Source organism: Dinoponera quadriceps, unplaced genomic scaffold (assembly GCF_001313825.1).
Source record: "Dinoponera quadriceps isolate SergipeBrazil2010 unplaced genomic scaffold, ASM131382v1 scaffold2094, whole genome shotgun sequence".
Lineage (NCBI taxonomy): Eukaryota > Metazoa > Arthropoda > Insecta > Hymenoptera > Formicidae > Dinoponera > Dinoponera quadriceps.
The window spans coordinates 649,542-672,857 of record NW_014557105.1 but is presented as its reverse complement, the minus strand read 5'-3'; the positions used below and the strand labels follow the sequence as shown (position 1 = coordinate 672,857).

At 47.3% G+C, this 23,316-nt stretch overlaps 1 protein-coding gene across 2 annotated transcripts in view; it reads right to left on the bottom strand.

Annotated features, from left to right (window-relative positions):
- Positions 1 to 23,316, bottom strand: part of LOC106748704 (MICAL-like protein 1) — a 49,091-nt gene that overhangs the window by 13,433 nt on the left and 12,342 nt on the right. The window contains exons 2-4 of one of the 2 annotated variants that reach the window (XM_014627519.1): positions 20,088 to 20,369; positions 10,647 to 10,825; positions 4,207 to 4,295 (exon numbers count right to left, since the gene is read on the bottom strand). In XM_014627519.1, coding sequence (XP_014483005.1) covers positions 4,207 to 4,295; positions 10,647 to 10,825; positions 20,088 to 20,239 — 420 coding nt within the window. In that variant the 5' untranslated portion in view covers positions 20,240 to 20,369. Of the gene's footprint in view, positions 1 to 4,206; positions 4,296 to 10,646; positions 10,826 to 20,087; positions 20,370 to 23,316 lie in introns of those variants that run through there. The other variant, XM_014627520.1, reaches the window with a different exon arrangement.

Sequence of the window (23,316 nt, the reverse complement as noted above, 5' to 3'; positions counted from 1 at the left end):
GGGTCGGGGGAGGGGGCGGATTGACACACGGTTTCAATGCGAGCGCGAGACGACGGCGATTCCCGGCGGTGGCGGATCGTCCGCGAACGCGCACCGAGATGTCCCTCGCGCGCGCACTCACGCACTTGTGGGCGCGTTCGCTTTAACTACACCTCCGTACACCTTGACCGATCGCGACGAAGCGACGGCGCAACTAGCGGAATATAAACCGCCGATATTCCTCCGGCGCGTCGCGAACCGATGCCATGGGCCGCGCACGATCGCTCGGTGGAAGTGTGTGCGATAAAAAGGAGAAGAAAAATAGGAACGTAACCGCGGACGGCCTCGCCGCGTGACTCACGCGTGTCGGCATGAAACTATGGCAGCCGGTTATGACAATCGCGACGGACGAAGGGACGGACGGACGGACGAAAGCGGGAGAACGGACGCGCACATCGTCATGAAAACGCGCGTTATAACCGGGACATGCATATTGTCTCGAAAAAATCGGAATCGAGAGGTTCGACAAGCAGGAACGGCCCGTCGAAAGGTCGCGATCGCGGATTCCGGCTGCCGGAGCGATCTCGCGAAGTTTTAATTTTGTTTTTCCTCGAAATACCGCGAACACGTGCGATATTGTCCCGAGAAATTCGATCAACGTCGAAACCGCAGCGAGACCATATAGCGGGAAACAAAATTCTTTCCCGGAATGATTATAACAATAATTTTGTTTTATTATATCTTTACGAATTGCGTATTTTCTCGTCTCGAAGAGTATCTTTCGTTGATAAAAGAAAATTAATGATATTACATAAATATACAGGGTGCCCCAGACTAACGGGGATAAACTGCGTGAGAACGTAGAACAATATTTGGTTCCCGGAATTCCGGGACCAGTCGGAAAACTGTTTTACTTTTCAAATTCCGTCACGTTTTTTCCCCCAAATCAATTCAATGTATACTCGCGGCACGTACGCTGCTTTTTCGACAGATCACCGTAAAAGAGTTACACGTGCACACAAACGACGTCACTCGCTTTCTCTCTCTCTCTCTCTCTCTCTCTTTCCTTTCTCTTTCTCACTCTCTTTCGCCACGACTTTGCGGGAATTCATCGACTTCGCGGGCCGTGCATTATAGGCGATTCAGCACGCGGACCGACTGATCGATGGATCCTCGAGCGGTAAAACTCGGCACATGTGCTTCGACAGCGAAACGAACGAGCGGAGTCCACGGCAGCGATAAGGATAATTAGTATGAAGGATATACAGAGTATCTCAGGGACGGCGCGTGAGAGGAGGGATCCGGCCGAGCAGTGTGCTGACGGGTGTTTGCTCGTGGCACCTAGGGTGCGACGACGTCGCCACGAATTGCGCGACCTTAATTTTGGACGACGGATTCCCTCGTGATTGCGGACTCGACTTTTCCTCCGGCGAAAACCTCATGTCCTCGAGACGTAACGAGCGTGCGAGGATAGTGAGAAGGGTCTCCCCGTCGTAAATACGCTCGGAGAGCGCAAACAGATGACGGAATCATGTCGTTTAGTCAAACTCGGGATTTAATGGAACTTTAAATCGAGCTTTAGTGCGGAGGCGCGCGACGTTAAGATTGCCGGATTTTCCGTGACGACGTTAAGGGAACACCTTTCATAAAGTTTACCATTCATTAACAAAAGACTTCCTACAATTTTATTCAACCATTTAAGTAACAAATGTTGATTTTGAAATTAAGACAGCCGGTCCGTAGAATCGTATTTTTAGCGGCGATATTAACTCTTCGCAAGTTTATTATTTATTAAAAGAGACTTTCTTATAACTCTATTTAATTATCTAAATAATAAACGTTAATTTTGAGCGCGCAAAATATTGAGATAAATATATACACAATGCCACAAACGGAATGTAATTAAAGTTCAATTTTGAAGAAAGTGATTTTAGTGAGAAGACAAAGAGATCAAACATGGGACGGGACGGGGAAAAAATCTGTCGACGTAATGTTTACGAGCGTGACTTGCGGGACGCCCTGATAAGATACGAGGGACTTCCGGCATCGAGAGGATCATTATTATTAACGTTGAAATTAGAAACGGAGAAACTCGCCTTTTCTCGCCCGTAATTCGCGCAATCCGAATTTTCCGACGCGCGTTACTCTCCCGTCCCTTCTCTCTCTTTCTCTGCCTCTCTCTCTGCACGTATTCGCCGCACTACCGGCGAATGCAAATGCTCTCGCGCTAGGTCGCTTATTAAGGATGATCCTACGGTACCGGTCTAAGTAGCAATAGCTCTTCGGTAAGTAAGCACGAGGAAGAGCCTGGAATCGGGATCACGAAGACGGCCAGAATGACTGACAGAAGCGGTCATTGTTGGCCGCGAAATCACCGGCTAAATGGATCCTCGGGAACACGGATACCGTACACGCCAACCGCATGTTTCTTCCTCTCCTCCTCCCGCTCGCCGGGGCTTTTTGCTTCGTGACCTTTGGCGTGTTCTTTTTATCTCCTTCTTCCCCGAGACGTCGTTTTCCACGACGCGGAAGAGGAGGAGGAAGTGCCGCCGTGGACGATCCGTGGACATGCAAATTTCCGTTTCGGACGAAGGGGCTCAAAAGTCAATCCCGCTCTCTCTCCCCGCCGAACCTTCCCCCTTCCCCGCGAGAACACGGCGGGTGAGGGGTGATCACGCGCGAAAAACGAAAAACGGACATCAAACACAAGACCGTCACATTGCACATAAGGACAGACGTTTACACGTAAAATTAACACATCCTCGAACATCGATCAGCGCCAATCGATTATTCGCAACAGAGTGCAAGCTACCAAAGGAAAAAAGAGATGATGATGATGATGATGATAATAAAGAAGAAGGAGGAAAGTACAGTTTCACGTAACAAAAGCGCGTCGTCGCTCTCTCTCTCTCTTCTCGTTCTTTTAGTTTCACATCGCATGACATCATACACGCCCATTTATCGTTGTCAATACCGAGCTACCGAACACATAAAATTTATGCATCTTCCCCTCCGTGGGAGTGTACTTGACACACAAAAGAACACAATCGATCGTTCGTGTGCGTGCGACTACGTGCGCGATAATCGTGCCGTCGAGCCTGCCTCCTCTTCTCGCCCACGTTCTCTCTCTCTCTCTCTCTTTTTCTCTCATCTCATCTTCGGCCGGTCATTAAGCGAGATAATGGAAAAAGGGCGCGCGTTAAAAAAAGGCGTAGGAGAAGGGGAGAGGACGGGGCAGGAGGAGGTACGAGCGACTGTGTCGATAATGCGCGAGTATAGGCGATTACGCAAACGCCGACGATGACATTTGTTGTTGCCGCCGTAGTTGCAACGCGCGCGATGACGCCGATGTCAAGGTAAACCACGCCGCCGCCGCCATCGTCGTCGTCGTCGCTCGTCGACGAGCGGATGTCGAGTCGAATTATTATTCGGTAGCGGTGCTCTCGCCGAGAATCTCGTTTTCGGTTTTCGCGTGCGAGGAAAAATCCCGGATTCGGCAGTCACTCGCGCAGTCACTTTGCGCGCGCGGCCGCTTGCGCTTTTTAAAAAGGAATCGAGAATTGGGTCGACTAATCCCGCAATGAACACACGATACGTGGGTAAAATGAGAAACAGAGGGAGACAGAACGAAAGAGAGAGAGAGAAAAAATGAGAAGAAGAGGAAGAAAGAGAGGGGGAAAAAAATGATCGGTTAACACGTTGAGTGCCGTCGGAAAGGTATTAAACGCGCGGCTTCTTGAAAATTCGTCCGATCGCGGAGCGTTAAACGAGACGACGTTCACGATACGTTCGATAATTTTCGCGAAATAACGCGCGCTTGAGGAACAAATAGGGAAAATTGCGAAACAAAAGAGAGGAAGAGACACGACATGAAAAGCGTCAAAGTAGCCGTGTCCTTTCCACGTGCGCACGCGTTTCTGTTCAAAGGTAAATTACAACGAAGTATGTGCGGCACAAAATAAGTGATTAATTATATCCAAGTAAGTTCACGCGGACGATGTACCACTCAACGTGTTACGATGGTGATGGGTTTTCCGCTCTGGAAAAGCTTGAGAGAGCTTCCTTCTTCCTTCCGCAAGCCCGCGACTTACAAGACTACTTTGTAAAATTACGTAAAATGACGGAGGAAAAGGGGAGCCGGCAAAAGAAAGTTACGAGAAGCGTGTCTGCTTCGATCGATCGATCGATCAACCGACTGACCATAATCGTAATGGTAAAATAGCGCACCTTTTGCTTAGGAGACTCTGGAACGGGGGCGATCCTCTCATCGGAACTTTCGGTCGTTCTGTTCGTCGCCAGACGACTCGGCGAGGATCCTGAAACAGAAAGGCGATATTTCGGTCACTTCATCCTCCGTCGTCACTTCGTCGAAATAATTCATAAAAACGCATAAATTTCCAATCTCACGTGCTCGAAAATGGGAATTAATAATTCGAATTTATGAAAGTTGAAATTTCCATGCGACTCCAGCATCAAAATCTGAATTATTCCGTTGCCGGCGATAATTATAATCAGCGATTAATTTGAGGAGTCTCGCGAAAATTCACGCTACAACGGGCACGCTCGGTTCGTGACATTCGGAGTTATGATAATTGCGCCGAGAGGATGCTTATTTAAAACATAAATAATGCCCGGACACGAGCAACTTTCCAATGCGAAATGTAGCCGCTTCGATAAAACGCTGATGTGGTTTATGGAACGTCCTGTAAAACTTTCCTCCGTGGCATGAATATTTATGCGTTGCGAGAGCCGGAAGTGCCGCTATTGTGGGTCGGTACTCTTTAGTCCAGACGAATGGAGGCGGAAATGCGCTTTTGTTGGAACAATATTGGCTTTTTTTTTGCAAGGCGACGGAGAGAGCAAGCCGTGAACTCTTTATTGTGAGCACGAGCAAAGTTGCTCGTTTATACATCCGCGTTGGATCGATTTTCGATTCGACGCCGAAAATCCGCAACACCTTCCGACGTCCCCGAATCGAAAGTTCGGCCTTACGTTAAATCTTCAATTCTGCAACACAATAGGAGCCGAGGCAGCGAAATGAATAATTCATTTTCAATTCTAATATAATTTAGTCCTACTTGGAGCCTGATAATATCTTGAATTTCAGCTGTTTTCGCTGCTTTAGCGTCTAAATAGGTTGCTCAAGATAGCATTAAAATGAAATCTGTAGGATTAAAAGGAATTCAAGAGAGAAGTTAACAAGCGTTAGTACCGTCGAAATAAATTTCTATTAGTCTATAGACCATCTAAGTAAGTGCAAACTGTCGTTAAGAGCGTCAAAGTCATATCAAAATTTCGACTCAAGTCATTTCTTCCTGACGACGGGAACGCGAATGGCTCTTATGATAATCCGTTTGTAATTATTGAATCTGCGAGTCGGAAAATTATTCTAATCCATTAAGTTTTGTCTGAGTGAATTTGCCACGCGGAGATCTCGAGTTAATGACAGGATACCGGGAAGGTCGATCCGTGTACACACATCGCGCAAAACCGTGAAAACAAGAAAGAAGAGGCACGCGGAGTAAACAAACAAGCGACAGGTGTACTTAAAAAAGTGTAGACTTGGTCTAGAAATAGACTTGGTCTAAAAGAACAGAAGTCGAGAAATAAAATATCGTTAGACGTTGGTGCACACAATACATCGAGTCTTGCCACAAGTGGGTGGTAAAAATGTTAAAGACGTTAAACCTCAGCAAGTCTCCCGATGACCCGCGAATACGCGTCATTTAACGGTTTAAAAGAGGATGGAAACATTCGTTCTCCTTTATTGCGTAATGCATGTCTGCATTTTGTTCAGCCGGATATCTAAGACCCGTGTTAATAGTCGTCATTTGAAACTTGTCTCCGATGAGATATATTCAGATTTGAACTTGAAGTTAGATCTGAATCTTTCAGTTGGATCGCGATTACACATGTAACAGCAGGTATATCGTAAAATTCAATTGAGAATCTAGACGAGATTCTCGACGAGACGATTTAAATCCGCGAATTCAAATCTCACAGTAGAAAATTTTGCGTCAAATTCAGCATATTTCACACGACCGAAACGGTTCGCTCAGATTTTTGTGTTAATTTAAAACTTTAACAATTGTTAACAATTTAATACAAAAACTTCAACAAAGATCGATTTCAAGTACAAAATGTTTTTTACTATGCTGAGTATCTCACGAGAGGCGAGTTCCAAGCGACAAGCGTGTTTCAGAGCATTACTTCCCACACGTGGATTTGCCCCGTGGAACTCTCGGCGAAAAAGCACGTTTCGAGGGTGAATCTCGTCGTTTCGCGGCGTGCATTAAAACTTCGTCTATTCGCGACATTGATACGACCGTCGCGAGATAAAAGATCCACGGATACTCGGCCGCGATGACATGGCGAGTGCGCGCCCGCCGTAACTTCTTAACCGCGCTAATGCAAAACTAATGTCTAACGCTCTCCGCGCGTCCATTAACGGAAATGCCGGCCACTCCGGAATGTTTAATGCAGCTGTACTAGAAACGCCGCAGAGGACGTTGACTACGAGATGTGGCAATTTCCTCGTGGTAAGCGGGTGGTGATTTCAGAAATACGAGATAGAGCTCTCCTCGCGATCGCGTTAATTTGCGAGCGAGCGGGTATTCACCGGAGAGCCGGATAGTCGACGAGCCGATCGCGATTAACCGTGACGTTCAAAGGTTAACGGGACGGTTAATCCAGCCACGGTCTGAAAATCCGTAGGATTAGATGCCGAGGAGGGAGTGGAGAGAGATAGGGGGGAAGAGAGAGAGAAAGACTCCGCGGGAATCGCTATTAATGGAGCGTCCTGCGTCGCATAAAATCGAAATACCTGTACGGATATTATTCCAGCGAATGACGCACTTCCCCTTTCGTAATCGCGAGTAATCGCGAACGCGGAGGGTGGAGGGAGGCAGCAGCGACGAAGGAGAGAGAGAGAGAGAGAGAGGAGGTCGCGCGTCAATTATTCGATTCGATCGCGTACTCGCCTTGCTTTGAGCGTTGTTGCCCGCGGCGTCTCGTTGCGCAAAAGTGTCGATGTTATAACGTCTCTCTCTCTCTCTCTCTCTCTCTCTCTCTCTCTCTCTCTCTCTCGCGAGACGCGTTGTTTGTGAAAAATAAACGAACGGATGCGCGCGTAACGGGCGCGAAACGCGCATCTCTGTGCGATCTATCACGATTATTAAAACGCGGTTCTCGGGAGAAGAAGGGGATCTCGAAATATTTTTATTTATCGCTTTATTTGTCGTAAATACCGCGATAAATGAATGATTACGATGCGTAATAACCTTACGCTCAACAAGTGGTTGCAAACGATAACGCGCGGTCGATGCCGGTGGCGGCACACACCAGCTATTTCCCGATCGCGATGGGAACGGCGAAAAAGACCGCGGAAAAAGAATGCAAATCTTGCGAGCGGCTCAACAAGTGGCTACTCAAATTTTCAAAGTCATCCTCCCGCCGCGACCGGACAGGCGGCAATTGCGCGCCCTTGATAATCAAGAACAAGCGCGGGGAGCCGATAAGAACGGCAAATTAAATATAAGCTCGGTCGACGCCGAGCGTGCCCCNGGGGGGGGGGGGAGAGATAGAGATCCCGAGCTGGAATGTTTGCCGCGGACACACGTCGAAGAATAATAAAATAACAAAATAATAAGAGTAATAAAATGAGAATGTTGCATTGTGATTCTCAGACGTTCAATGAGCAAGACATAGCCAATGAGAGCCACGCGAGTTGACGGTTGCGATAGATCGCTTAATGTGTTCTCCAACAATTTCTATGATAAAATTTATGATTAAACAAAACGAATCTAAGACGCTGTGAGATCATTATCATCGTCCATACACAGAGAAATGGATTTCCTCGGATTTAATAAAATTTCTTTGGTTGTCTTTTGCAATTTTGTTTCTTGGCGTCGTACACAAACGAACGAATGTTCGATTCAAGGATTGCTTGGTTTCCCAAACGATAAATATATTCAAGTCAAATGTCATATTTCTTTTATACTCTCAACGAAACATCACAATAACTGTCACGAGCAATAAATTATTTGAAAGAAGCAAAAGTATGCTAGAAAAATATTAGAGAACTTCTTTATTCCAACGGAACAATATATTTAATACATAATAAAGTAAATATTTTTTTTTATTGAAAATCAAACATTATTTCCTCTAAATAACGCTGTTTGTTCTATCAAGCAACATTAGTCTACTCCGGTGAAGCAACATTTTCATCTGAACAAAAACATATTTGATAAATTAAGTTGTTCATATCAAACAAATTCAAGTCAAACATATATATATATATTAAATCCAAAGGAACCTTTCTCTGCGTAGAGCGAAATATCGACTACGAGCAAATCGACTTTGTATTTGCCGAGGGATATCCGGCTGGGAACGAAAGAGAGAGTGTGCGTGCCGTGTGATTTTTAGGACAGCGGCGCGTTTCAAAATTCCGTGACGTTATTGGAGCAAATACCGATCTAACGGGCGCGCCTATGTGTCGGTGCGACTTCCGCGACACGCGTCGCCGCGCGAGATACTAATCGAAGGGACAATTGCGAGAGATACGTCGGTCCGCGAAGCGGAGAGAGAGCTAGAAAGCGATCGCTGACATCGATCGGTGCCCGATCTCGTCGCATATAACCTATTCGGCCCATTTAGTAACGCTTCGTCGTGATCGCGGGAGACACGTTAACGCGTTGCGACGTTTCAAACGTCACGTGCCTGTCGATCGGGCTGATTTTCACCTGAAAGCAAACGCGATGCGCGTGCCGATAACAGTATTTTTTTCGCTTCAAATCGGGTGAATCGACAGAGAGAGAGAGAGAGAGGGTAGAGAAAGAGGATGGGGACACGTGCACGTGGTTAGAACTAGTGCTGTCAATTACCCGACTAACCGGGTACCCAAGTCTTTCAAGATTACTCGGATACCAGGATAATCGAAATCTTTTCGGGTACAACCCGGTTCGCCGAGTCTGAGTATACGATGGATTTCAGATATAATTATTAATTTGTAACAATTCTAACTTCGATAATGATTTGGAAAAATTACTGATTATTAATTATACAATTTCAGACATGTTAATTTAGAATTGATTTACTTTCTCAAAGATCAGGCAGATAACAAACAAACGTACCATCAGACTCCTAACTATTTACTCGTTACTACTCTCTGATTGCCGAGATAATATCAGTGACTATGAATACCGGGGCATCTAAATTCGCGGATATTATCCGATTTCTATTATCTAAATATCATGCTGACCGCACTAGTTAGAGCTGTGGAACTCGGGAAAACGTGAGGGGTGAGCGAGTCGGTCAATCGCATTCGCGAATTATCCGTAAGATTATCGCGTTGAAACACACCCGATTGTGATCGATCCGCTTGCTTTGAGGATTCCTTCGAGTAAAAATTCCACTCGTGAAGCAGAGTGACAGCCGAGTCACTCGAATTCGAGTGACTTTTCGCCCGGCGCGGAGGGGACCGTCCACTCCGAATCGTCGAGTGAGCATTTTTATTGGAGATTGAAAAGTGAATCCGATACACCTCACCGTCTCGCTGGAACAAAATCAATCGGCATGAAACATTTCACGTTCACTCGTGCGAATTAAGAATCCATTCTGTGGTTCGGGTGAAGCACTCTTGTGATTCCAAGTGACGGTGGTCTCCGCCGTCGCTCCGAGTGAATTTTCGCTCCAAGTTTTCCGTGAGATCTTACTTGGAGAAATTTCGAGAGTAACATTCTTTATACAATTCGCGCTCTCGGTCTATCGAGCGATCATCACTTCTCAGGTCGATTTTCTCATTCTCTCTCTCTCTCTCTCTCTTTCTCTCTCTCCTCGAGTGAGGAAGCAGCGAATTACGTAAATTATGTTTCCCGTAAAAATAGCGGTACGGTAATCAGGAGGAGGGAAGGATGATGAAAAAAAAGCAGCAGCGTCAGCGCGGCGCGGCGTAATCGCGCTTTTCTTAGGAAGGATGAAATAAAAAAAGCCTCCTCCTGCTCTGACGTACTTTCCTGCAGGACTGTATCGGATAGAGCTGTCTAGCGAAGAGCGATGAAAAGAGCGCCGGGTGCCGGTCGATAGCCAGATTGAGAACAAAAACTGCCGCCAGAAGCGCGCGTCGCGCACACCTCTCTCTCTCTCTTCCCCTTTTATCCCGTGATGGAGACGAGTATCCGCGTGACGGACTTATTTGGGTCAGATCCGAGTGTCTTGTGAAAAAAATATGAGGGCTGCCAAATGCGAACGCCAATACCGATGGATGCGCTTGGACTCGCGCGCGAGAAAGAGAGAGAGAGAGAGAGAAACACGCGGGTGGAGGAGCTGCTATTCCGGTTTCGGTTATTTAATATAGCGACGATGCAAGAGCGAGTGAATGAGAATTGCCAAGAATAATCAATTTAATTGAACGTCGCGAAGAGACGAGAAAATATCGCAGCGAAATTCGACCCCACCGTTGTCCCCGAGCTCGGGCGAACTCGTTCACGAGTTACGAGACGTCGGAGGCGACTTTTATAGAAGGAAAGAAGAACATTCTCGTTCATCCTCCACCTCCTCCTCGCGCTCTTTTCCCCCAAACTTTTCTTTGTTTCCGCCCTTTTGCAGTAGATGCAAACCCGCCGACTCGCTTTCAATCGGGAGACATCGTTCGCGCCCAGCACACTTACCTCCGAAAGTTTGGTAGAACTGCGAGAGGTAGGTGAGAATCGACAATCGATCGGGCACCGTGCACGACGCCATATCCTCGGCGTCCAGCAGGGCGGGAATCCCGAGGTGTTGCTCGGCCGTTCTAAACGCCAGCTCGTTGTTCCCGTACACGTCGTCCTTGTTCAGGCTGTTGAAGTCGCTGCGCAACAAAGAGAAGAAGAACGAAGATCAGAGAGAATGGCGGGAGGAAGGGGGTCGACGAAGTGATACCCGCCCGTTGTCCGTTTTTATCCTACTGTATAAGTAAGACCGAGAGCACAGCATTAATCTTCTACTATTCGTATACCGCGATATATAACTCCGCGGGCATATTGTCCATATTTATTCGTCCCCGAAGGCCAAGCCGATGAGAGCGTCGGATGTGCAAAGAAAATTTCTTGAATTAATCAAAGCGGTGTCGACCTCGCTCTGTAGGCGGGGTTATTTCGTGAGAATCGTTTTTTTCATTAAAGACAAGACACGAATAAACGGGAGAGGCAACCGTGGAATCTTGCTAATAACACGGTTACATATGCTCGATCTTTATCGGGGGTGCACCGGGGGCGGTCGCGAATTCGCGGCTGATTGCGATTCTGCGTGTATTTTCAGGGTAGTTACCGGGTCGAGATTTTGGCCCAAGGTTAGACAAACCTTTAGTTCTGCGGCACAGTAGGAGCCGGCAGAGCGGAATAGAGTCAATTTCAATTCTAATCATTTAATTTACCTACCTTACTTTGACTCTGATGTCTTAAATATCCGTTTCCGGCGTTTTCGAGTGAAAATAGGTTGCCTCAAAGTAGCGTTAAAATTAAATTTGTAGAATTGAAGGTGTTCAAGAGAGAAATTAACAAGCGTGATATCGTCAAAGTAATAGTTTCTGTTAGTCCACAGGGCGCCCAAGTAGAAAGCAAATTATCCATAAGAACGTGAAAGTAGCGTGCAGATTTCAATTCACGACGTCAAGAAGTGTACGACGGGAGGACGGAGATCGAATAATTCAGATGAAACCGATAGTATGTGATCTACGATATATCACGGGGGAAAAATAATTAGCTAGCACAGCATAAATTTTGTGCTGTCGCGGCGAAATCTGCCAGTTACTACGCGGGCGGCAAATGATTTTTCGTTAAGGATACCAATTCCCATCCGCTGGATACATTTTGCTGAATGTACGAATTATTTTACCGTAAGAATAAATTAGTAAATGTTGGAAAATATATGCTATTTTGTTCTAACAGCAAATTAACGCGCCCCGAGGACGAATTCATTCAGCAACATTTTTCTAGCGACAAAACTGTTTCCGCTGTAATTACTCGCTAATTTGGTTACGCCAACTAAACGCTATCGCTGTCGCAACGAATGTTTCGCAATAACAACGACGGTTTCGCTGCGACAGCGAATTTACTTTTCTCCGTGATCACACTGTGTGATATTCGAAGATATTCCGGCATATGAAAATAATTTTCACCCGCGTCATACATTATAAGTATATGCAAATTGAATCTGCAATCGACTCTTATACCGCTCTTCCTTCATATGCATCGTTTAAATCATACTGATATATTATTAACAAAAAGGAGTTGCGAGAAAATGTTCAGTCCAGAATAGTGGAATAGGTCGCGATAAATAATTAGATAATATTCTTCGACGGGTATATATGAGGTCTATAAGAGTCACAGCGAATTCTCGAGGAATTCCCGGGGACCGCCTTGAATGAAGCGGACTTTGCGGACGAACGAGAGGTGATAGCGTTTGCGACTTTCCTAACGCGTCGTCCTCTTTGCGATTTTACAGGTAACTCGATTCTGCGCTTGTCAGTTACAGGAACGAATCAAGGGGAGCGCGGACACGAGAGAGCGCCGGTGACGTTTCCTGTATTAAAGCCGGGAAATCGCGGGGCGCAACATATTCGAGCGCGATTACCGTGCGCAATTCTTGATCGACGCTATTTGTCGCGTGTATTGAAATCGGCGTGTCGTCGTCGTCTATAACGGAATAACAGAATACGTCGGAAATACGGAAGGCGGCACCCTATCGGGTTACGTCACACCGGAACATAGAGAGCGTGTATCGTAATTCAATTTTCGCATGACCGAAAAGAGATCCCGCGAATGCATAATTCATCTTACGCCGTTACCACGGACGGACGGACGGACTGCGTCGCCGGAATGGAAAGTCTGATGAAGCGTCATTATTGAGAACGTTATTCTTCAAGGCGCTATTCTTCGAGATGGAAATATCGATCCGGCGGGTGTTCTCTATAGATGCTCAAAACCAGAATGAGAAAGATGAAAGCTAACGAGAACCGGATATCCCACCGGATGTCAAGCGCGACAGAGTTGATCTAATGAATGATTTCAGTTTAATTATCGCGTCTGATATCTTGTGACTCGCCTTGGCTCGCCTCTTTTGTATATTCTTATTTTTCATTTCTCTTCTCCCGCACGTTCTCGGCCATGCCTTTCGAAATTTGACGTTACTTTGACGCTCCCAAGGATGCGCCTAATTGGACGTCTTATAGTCCGATGAAAAGCCACTTTGACGATACTTGTCCGAGTCGAAATTTTAATCCTGCGTTCTCTTCAGGTAGAGAAAATGGGGAAATAACTTCATATTTGTAGCATCAAAGAAACACTAATAATGCACCTTTGATCCTATAAAGGGAATTTAAACCTTCCCGAAAGGAGGGGGGATTTTAAATTCCACATTAAATCTTCAAGCGGAGAAAACGGAAATAACCTCTCATTTGTAGCATCAAAGGAAGCACGATAGGTGACCTTTGTGGACTTAATATAGAACTAAATATACTTAACGCAGAACTGAAATTTCGACTCGGGTGACACCCATTAATTTCTCTCTTGAACCTTTAACTCTACAAACGTCACATTCCACTGCTACCTTGAACAACCTATATTCATTTTATTATTTGGACGCCAAAACAACGGGGACAGAAATGTAAAGCATCATCGAGATCAAAGCAGAGGCAAATTATACCATTAGAATTAAAATTAAACCTATTTTACTATCTTAGCCCCTCCTCCTGTGTTGTAGAATTAAAGGTTCAATTAAAAGTTTTACGAACGGACGTTTCAGCACGGGAAACAACAGCGGATTATTTCGAACGCCTCGCCACTTGGACGGCAGTTCGAAAACGAGTGTCGATAACGCCATCGGTTCAAAGTCTGGAGCAACGTCAATAAGCGCCGGCTGGCTGCTAGCCGGCGCGAAAAGCCGCGGCAATATCGCCGGCGAAATTTCGGCGGAACGTCGAGGGGGCAGAGAGTCGTGCATTCTAAGGCGTTCAAAAGCGTTGAAAAGCAACGGCGACGTAAGGTGAAAAGCCGGCGAAAGGAAGCTTATATAAGGCGCGTCCGGCGGAAGAACGCTCGGTCGGCGGGAACGTTAAAATCCGCGACTGATACTCTTCGCTCGCGGCAGGGCGCAGTTCCCTTCTCATCGACTCGAATCCGGCGCGATTATCACCGCGCACGATCGGCTATTAGACGTTTCCCAACAGCGCGCTCGCAACTAATAATGCACGCGGGAAAAAATGCCCCGGAATCGAGTAAACGTAAACTACCCGTTTCCAGTATCTTCCAGTATCAATATTTTATTTATTTACATGATATCAACATTAATAATATAATTTATTTAATGTCAATATTTTTTATCAATTTAAGTGTACGTTAATAGCTTGTGATAAATGCTTACTTGAAAACGGTAATGCCCTAAGTTGTAAACAAATTACTGAATGTAAGTGTAAAATTGTACGAAATCTAAGAGTGTTTAATAAAATCACGTAAAACTCCTTTTCCTTTCAGTCGAAGGAATCTAATGATTTTAAGTTTAGATTTCCCGTCCGGTAAATATTTTCCAAAAATAAATTCCGATATTCCCAATATTATGAATTAAACCAAATTCCCAATATTTAATATTTGTCGCAGATGTTTTCATACGTACAAGTAAATGTCTATTTACACGCGAAAGAAATATATTGTCACATATAGTCAATAAGATTTCTACTTCTAGTAAATATTGCCGCGGCTGAGAACACTTGCGTGAACTTCAAGATGGCTTTCACTAACTCCGGTTAAATTATTAGCCGACGCTTAAACCGGCCAATCGCACTGATCAATTCAGCTAATTGGCCGATGTGATTGGTCGCTAAAACGTCGGTTAACCGTCGATCAACTTGACCGGAATCAATGAAAGTTACCCTTAGTCACGTCAAGACAAAGTCACCCTTGAGACTCGGTTGAGGCAACCGGGAGCAGTTGACTGCGTAGAAACCTCCAACAGGAATCTTTCCGTTCGCACCATCGATTTTTCGTCCGATGCCCAGCCGATGGAAAATTCAGTTACTGACGGAATTGTTTTTTTTTCCTTTCTTCCGTGCGCGCGTATTCGGCAGAATAGCGGCTGTAACGCCCCGAAGTCGGCACACGAGCGCTCCACTTTTCGGTAAATCGATATGCATAAGTCGAGTGTCGGTGTATATTGCATGGCAGTCGAAGTAATACTTGAAATTCTAGGTCGAAAGACGAGCACCTGTTCGACGCCGCACGGCCGTTCGACTGATACCCGCGATAACGAGGCATCCCGCGTGGATGTTAAACTCTCGTCGCGGTTTATGTAGAGCGTGAAATCGACGCCGCTCGTCCCGGTGAGCCGGCCGGCATTGTGAATATTTCGGAGATCCCGTGATGCAGTGCCGAGTCGTAGCCGAACACCGATTGTTTCGCTGGGAAGCCGAGGCGGCGTGAAATTTCGAGTAATATAGATTTCAGAGAGAGCGCGCGCACCCGCGCGGACCAGAATTCCGTTCGAGGAGAAGGCGCGGCGAGCCGGTTATTGTTATCGATAACGCGCGCGCGGCTATAAATCTCGGTTTCTACGTCGATTTTTCCCTCCTCAGGGAGACGGCATAATTGTAGGGATTTTTCGGCGAGTTCGCGACTCGCGATAAGAACGCGAAGGATAGATGATAGACGACGAACGGTTTCGTCTCTCGTCGAGGGAGAGAGAGAAAGGGAGACGATGAATCAGATTTCTCCAGCCACACCCACCCTTTTCCTTGTTCCCTCTCTTCCCCTCCTCGTCATGCTTCTTCTCCGATTGCAGCCGCAAAAAGGCCACGCGGATTTATACACCCCCGTATTTCGGCTCATCGGCGATATTTCATCCGCGACCGCGCTTATCTCACGACGTTTCCTTCCGCGGAATTACGGCCACGGGAAACGAGACCGCGCCTGGAGAAAAATGTATTTGGTATTTGTGGCTATAATAACGAACAGTCAAATCATTACAGTCGGGATCGCTTTTGTGGCAGACGTTATATTGTGGTGTTGGTGATGAGAACGTCATGTGCGTACTTACTGATATTAACTTGGTTAGGACGATAAAAGATACAATTGACGCCGAAAATATGAATGTAATTTTAGCGAGGTTAACCATTTCTCTTCTCTCGCTGATCGAATTTTGAAACGGATCTGCATCGAGAGATATGTCGCCCGGCGATATATTCGCACGAACGATTTTCAACTTATTAATGGCTCCATTCGCTCGGCACAGAAAGAAACATTCTGTGTTCGTGTAACCGACTTGTTTTGTTGCACCTGGAGCAATACGAAAGCTCGGTTACACGAACAGAAAAATTCCTGTGGGAGGTTTCCATTCAGCCAATTGTTTTCGGGTTTTTCAACCAGTCGCCGTAACAGAGATATATCGTTTCTCGTCATCGAATTTTCGTTCGGTCACCATTCCATCACACGAGCTGAGACTTTTCTTTCCGTATGGAAGGTTTCTTTTTTCTCATTAAAAAAGATCCCTCGAATAATATAAATATACTGGGAAAAGAATGTTTATTATTTGTAATTGCAATCGCATAAATGAAAGGAATTGTAGTCCGAAGGACCAATTTTTAGTAAAAGAGTTGTTATAACGTCATAATAACACATGACGAGCATATTGTCATTAATATTTTTGGATTAAAACTAGAAAAAGATATAGTTGAGGGCACAAACGACCACAATTTGAAAAAGAAGGTATCCTCACTTGCGTTTCGTATTTCATTCATATATCTATGCCTTCGATCAAGATAATCCTGATACTAAATCCGAGACCTCGGGGGAAATAAACCGCGAACCACGTTACTTCGATCAAAAATGTTCCCGGGATAATTACGGCGCTCAACTCCAGCCAAAACCGAAGGTTGGAAATCGCGTCGCTGACGTTGCGCCGCCGAACGCAACGCGTTCGATATCTCTCTCTCTCTCTCTCTCTCTCGCCCGGCGGTTATAAAACGCGCGTGGGTGGTTTACTTGAGTTTATTGGAATTAACGCGCGCACGGAATTTCACCGGTTTCGCAACACGCGATTCTCCTCTCTTCGATCGGTCGCAGGCACACCTGTCGGTTTCACTTTCACCCGCGCCCTCTCCCGTCGTCGTCAGATCGCCGCCAGATATTCCCACATGATCCAATCTTCCGGGGCAGCCGGTTGCCGCTCCTCCAGCGGGCCCGGCAGCGTTGCAAAAGTCGGCCGAGAGGCCCGGACTCTTCGTGCCGCGGGTCTCTTTAATTCCCGATCGTTTCGCACGCACACTTTCTAACGCAATAATACGATTAAAGTGCGCGGCGCGCCACCACGGGTATCTCGAAACCTTTGTCCTTTGTCGGAGGAGGGTGAAAATAGCTCGGTCGGAGTTCGCTTTGAGGTTCTCGCGGGGAGGAAGCGGCGGATCGGGCGAGGGAGGGCGGGGAGAAAATTCCGGCCGCGGGAACGGAAGGCAGTAAAGGAAAACTTCTCGCCGTTTTACTACCTCCGCCGTCGTTTACGTTCGAGTAGATTTTGCCGGACTGGCCGAGACAATGAGAGCGGGAGATAAAGAAGAATAGCCTCGTAACGATCCTGACCGTGATAAAAAGAAAGAAAAAGAGGGAGAAGAAGGAAGGAAGGAACAAAGGAAAAAGCCGAAAAGGAGAAGAAGATGCGAATTACGCCGGTCGTGGAACCCACGAAAATGTCATTCGTCGGGCTCGTTCGCCTTCGTCAAGGAGTCAAACGTCAAACGAGGCTCCCTCGTTTCGGGCTGTTCGGGTGAATATTCCCCCCCCCCTCTCTCTCTCTCTCTCTCTCTTTCGCGAAGTGATATTCTCTCTCTTGAGTCAAATGTAGATTTTTCTCGGACTGTAAGCTCGCGTCGTGGTCCGTCCGACGACTTTCGAAGAAATAACGTTCGACCATATGAAACGAGAGCATCTATAGTTACATCTTCTGCTTAGATCGTCTAGAGAGAAAGAGAGAGAGAGAGAGCCTAATCCCGCCACGATAGAATCGAGTGGGTAAAAATATAGTCGATGGAGGCCCGGGGGACATGGGGAAGGCTTTTTGCGAAGACGATAAAGAAAGGTCGGGATTCCCTTGTCCGCGCGTAGGAGAGCGCATTCTTCTTAAAGAAGCCGCTTAATCTACGATGGCAGATCACCGTCGTTTATCAGAGACCCGCACAGGATATCGGCAGGATATTCATAGTACGACGATCCAATCGGAACTTCTTTGCGGTCCATTTCTCTCTCTCTCCCTCTCTCCTTCTCTCTCTCGTTTTTACATCTGATGTCGCGAAACGCGAAGAGCGATTATTAAAAAGTCCAGCCCGCGAGACGCCAGCTTGGTTTATCGCCGTTTTTCTTCGCGGGAAGCCGGCGCCCGTTCGCGTTTGCATAACGACGTCCCTCGCTCGCATAATTTATTCATTCCGAAGTCAATGTGCCGAACGGTCGTATCCAATAATTATCGGATGTTTCCGATCACCCAGTGATACATATGTATGTATTTATATTTATATATATGCATAGAAATATTTGGACATTCGCCAAGAAAATTCGAGGTTACCGTTAGTCCTCATGAATAATTGAAGGCGAATAAATCTCACGATATTCGCGACGATGTTGGACTCAGCTCCTCGCTGCTCTATCGATTATTCGCCGCGCAGAAAGATACGGGGAAAAGAGGGAAAAAAGACAGAGAAAGAGAATAACGCGCGTAAGCTCTCGTCGGTTCTAACGTCGACACAATTTCGGCGTTAACCCCCGGCGCTCGACCGACCGCGGTCGCTAATTTTATTACGCGAGAATGAGGGAGCGACACAGCGACGTCGTCTCGCCGTGAAAGAAAGCGGCTTACGTTCCGAACAAATTGGACCGTGTGTTACGCAATATGGAACTAGGCTAAAATCAGTTTGCGACTGTCGACGCTATGAGCCGAATGGGGACGAGGGTGAAGTGGAAATATACATACAGAGAGATAGATAGAGTGAAAGGGGAAAGGGGAGAGGGGGTGGAAGGAAGTATTCCTCGCCTTGACTGAAGGTCGGACGAGCAGGTGTCGGCCGCCCCCGCAAACGTTGCGTAATGTTGCAGCAACGTGTCGAATTCCGGTTCCAGCTCCTTTATCAGCGGCAAACACCGAGAGGCACATCTTCTCTCTCTCTCTCTCTCTCTCTCCCTTCCTCTCCCTCTTTCTCTCTCCCGCGTGATGGGTGCAGGCTGCTGTTGCTTTATCGATCGCCAATTCACTGAACTTCTATTTTTAGAAGGACCTTCCCTTCGTCGTCGAGCGACGGCGACGCGAAATCCTGGGATTACCGCGAAGCGGACAATCCGTCAGGGACGCGTCGGAATCCCTCTCTGTCTCTCACCCTCACATCTTTTCTCTCGCTCGCCCGCTCCCTCTCTCCCTGGATTTTTGCATCTCCCGAATTCCCGGATATTTTAATAATTCGTCGAGCGCGCGAACGCACTGAGAGCCCGCCGTGAGACGTCCTTGAATATCCGGATCTCTGAATTTCCGACCCGCCGCGCAGTGCGTCGCCCTTTTGTTAACGATCGCGGGACGCGAAACTTTCACGCCACATAAACGAACTTTCCCGACGACGAGGGGGGAATCGACATATCGCGCGTAATTAAGACGAAAACGGAATACAGCCAACCGAGCGCGACGATGCTCGCAAGCACGCACGCACGCACGCACGCACGCGCGAATTTGGACTCGCTCTCTCCGTTATATACTTAATTCACGGGACAATCAGCTTAACGAGGACAATTTGAGCTCGCGCCAAGAGTCTCGTGCTCGCCCGGCGGGCTAAATCGCGCGCCCTCGAGAGAGCACGTCCAATCGGCGGGAATGGGAAGAGCGGCGTTGCGCCCGAGGAATCGCGTTTAAATCCTCATTATGGAGAAAGGGAGAGCGCTGGACGGAGAGAAAGAGAGAGGGAGGACGGTCGTTTGATGAACACTGGAAAAATGAATCGCCCATATCGTCGGTGTAATATCGTAATTTCGGAAATAGGGCGCGTTGTTACAAGGCCGGCGAGACGCGCGCGCACACACGCTTAACACGCACACCGCGCGATGTAAACTTACATGAGATCCGGCCGAAAGTGATGAATCATGGCGCAGAAGGCGAGCCCGTCTCTCCAGGAGGTGGTCATGTTTTGCACGTTTACACCCGGGTAACCGTCGGTTATTCGACGGCACCAGAGCTCTAGCGCCTTCGTACCGCGTCTCTCTCCCATCGCGGCGGCTTCCTCTCCTTCCTCTCTCGCGCTTCCCTCCAGCAGCTGCGAACGCGCGCGTCTCTATCCAGCCGATGAACCCCTCCGTGCGATCGTTGGTGCGGTCTTTGACGACGCTCGGGTCACCTTCCTGAAAAAGAGAGACAAGGAACGTCACGCGAAGGGCTTGAAAGCTGACACGCCACGCCATTCGGCTGATCAGTTATTTCCACTTAACTCGACGTATCGCATCACGTTGCGCTATATTACGTCGGACTGTGTCACATCATCATGTCTAAACACAATGGGAACGATTAGAGAGACTGGTTCGTTTTGGCCTGGCGAATGTCAAGGCTCGATCGAAACTTAGCGTACGCAGTCGGCAGATGAAAGGTCGCGACACTCTCGTTTTCGTCTGGATAAAACTTCGAAATATATGTCATTCGTCGAAAATTAGACGAATCCGGGATATTTCTCTGGGATATTATTGTACAATTATTGCAATGTTTAAAAGTAAAATCACAACCTATAATATTTTTCACAATATAATGCGGCAATAATATCTCGTGATATTTACAGTATTTGCGGATAAAATATTTCAGTTGAAATCGTTAAATCGGTTAAATGTTCACCGATATAAATAAAAAGGCGAGAACTTTATATGAACGTGCAGATATTTAAATATATAAACTTTGTGTTTATTTATATTTCATTTCCATCCATGTTTCAAAAGCGCTTACTTCCTTTGCGAAGCTTTGACATATTGAATGTGTAATATTTCATGTTGCAATATTTTTAGATTATAATTTAAGAGTAATCGTGCATTTTTACAAGCATGTATGCATCAATTTGATCCTTCCTCAGACACAATTATGTTTCTAAATGTTTCAAACATAATATAGTTGAAATATTTTTTCTTAATTAATTGGGCAATTTCTCTCGAAACTTAGTTTGGCAAATATTCTGATAAAATGACTCACCACGTCGCTACTGTTTTGCCGAAATATTATTTACAAATTAATTGCGCAAACAGTCATCAATATTTCACAAAACCAATATTCCTACGTGTACTTTCTTAAATATCCCCCCATATAATTGCAGCGTCGCAGATTTCACGCACGATTTCGCGATACAATTTCCGAAATGTTTTCCTCCGGAAAGGTAAAGTTTTTAATTTTGAGCTGTGCTTCGACCGCGACGTGACAAGTTCGAGATTGGCGATATGTGCTCGGAAGTCCCTCGCGGATATAAAACCGTCACCGGCTGTCCCGATCAGGAAGAACGACGTCAAAGGAAAGGAAGAGAGAGAGATAGATAGACAGAGAAAAAGAGAGAAACGAAAAATGAAGCGTCGTCGCGACGACGAGCGCAACGGACACAAATCCGCGGCCGTTCGAACGGAGCCGCTCGAGCCTTTTTTTTATCATAACGGACCGCGGCCGGCGTCGAAGCCTGAAAAAACAAAAAAAAAAGGAGGGGGNAGAAGGAGGAGCCGTAAATCGCGTCGTCCGCTCGCAGAGCGGGGGCCGAGTGATGTTTTGCGCAACGTGAAAGCGGGAGGCTGCACGGGTCAAGCGTGAAGAGAGCCACGTGACACGGTGCATGCGGCCGATAGACGACGCACGCGTTCGCGGTGCATTCATTAACGGCCCGTGTGTCGTTGTTAACGACGTTCGACGTGAGCCGTGCTGTTGCGGAGGCTGACCGCGAGAGACAATCGGCCGGAAAGGGACGCGGGGGAGGAGGGCTGGGGAGGAGGGGAGCGAGCGAACGAGCGGTTACGTTGTGCGGCGGTCGCTAAAAATGCCGAGCGGCGCGCTTTATATAATAGAAAAGCCACCGGCATCGGCGCATGAAATATTTAGCAGCAGTCCGCGTGGTGCAGCAACACTTCTCGGCTGCGGATGAATTATCGAGCGCGTCGTTTTGCAGAATCGCCGGGAATAAATAGGTAAGAGGCACGCGCGCCCGCTCGCTCGTTCGTTCGTAAATCAAGTTACGGAGAAGAGGAACACCACCACCACCAGCGGCGATCTATATTTTCACATCGACGGGGGGTGCACACAGGGAAAAACTTCCCGGAAAACTTTCGGACGCCGCTCGAATCGACGCGCGGCCGCAGGTAGAGAAGGGCGCCAGGTGGTGAGACAACTCGTTCGTTCGTTCATGGACGAGCGTCTCTCTCTCTCTCTCTCTTTATCTCGCGCTCATCACGATCGTTTGAAGTCGCCGTAGGGACGAAAATTTACGACGGAACCCGGGAAACGACGGCGCTCTCTTCGTTGTAAGTCTGAATCTAAGCTAGCTACCGTTACTTCAAAAACTGGTTTAAGACCTGAAAGGCGGTGCTGCCGCCGCGGTCTCTCCTCTCTAGTTTTACAAGACGCTCAATCAACCTCAACCGCAGGAGTTAATTAACGTGCTGGTGGATCTGGGCTTTCTTCCCGGTTTCCGGCGTAAAGCCCCGAGGTAGGACCAGCGGGCAGCGGTGGTAGCGACGATGATCGTGATTAACGCGACCGCCTTGAGTCGTGATAAAGCCCGCGCCTCGATATCGCGAAAGAGCGCGAAAAACTGGAGCGGATAAGCGGTTAACGGGAAAGTGCTTGTCGGTCCGCAGCGCCAACTCTTAAAGTCTAGTTCGACCGGTTTCCGCTTAAATACGCCGTTCCGGCGAGCTGTTCGCGACACAACGTGTGTGTCAAACAAATCCCACGGTCCTCTCTCTCTCTCTCTCTCTCTCTTTCAATATTTTCTCGCGCGCCTGTAAAACCACCGTCCGCTGTTCTCGATCGGAACGGCAGCCGCCCGTTCGCGAGTCACCCCGCTGTACGGAGCGTTTCCAAAAGAGAGTGCGTCTACGTCCCGCTTGTCACTCGACGCACTTTTTCTCCCTCTCTCTTTCTCTCTCTCTCTCTCCTCGGGACACTCCGCGCCGGCTTTCCAGACGCTTTTGTCCGCCTTTTCTTTTTCTCCGGCGAAGGAGTCGCGCGACACACTTGTCTCATCGGCTTTCACCGGACGGGCAAAAATCATCGCGTTTTACCCGCCCGGTAAAAGGCCCCCGTCGTCCCTGCAAGTTTCGCCGTCGTTTTTCC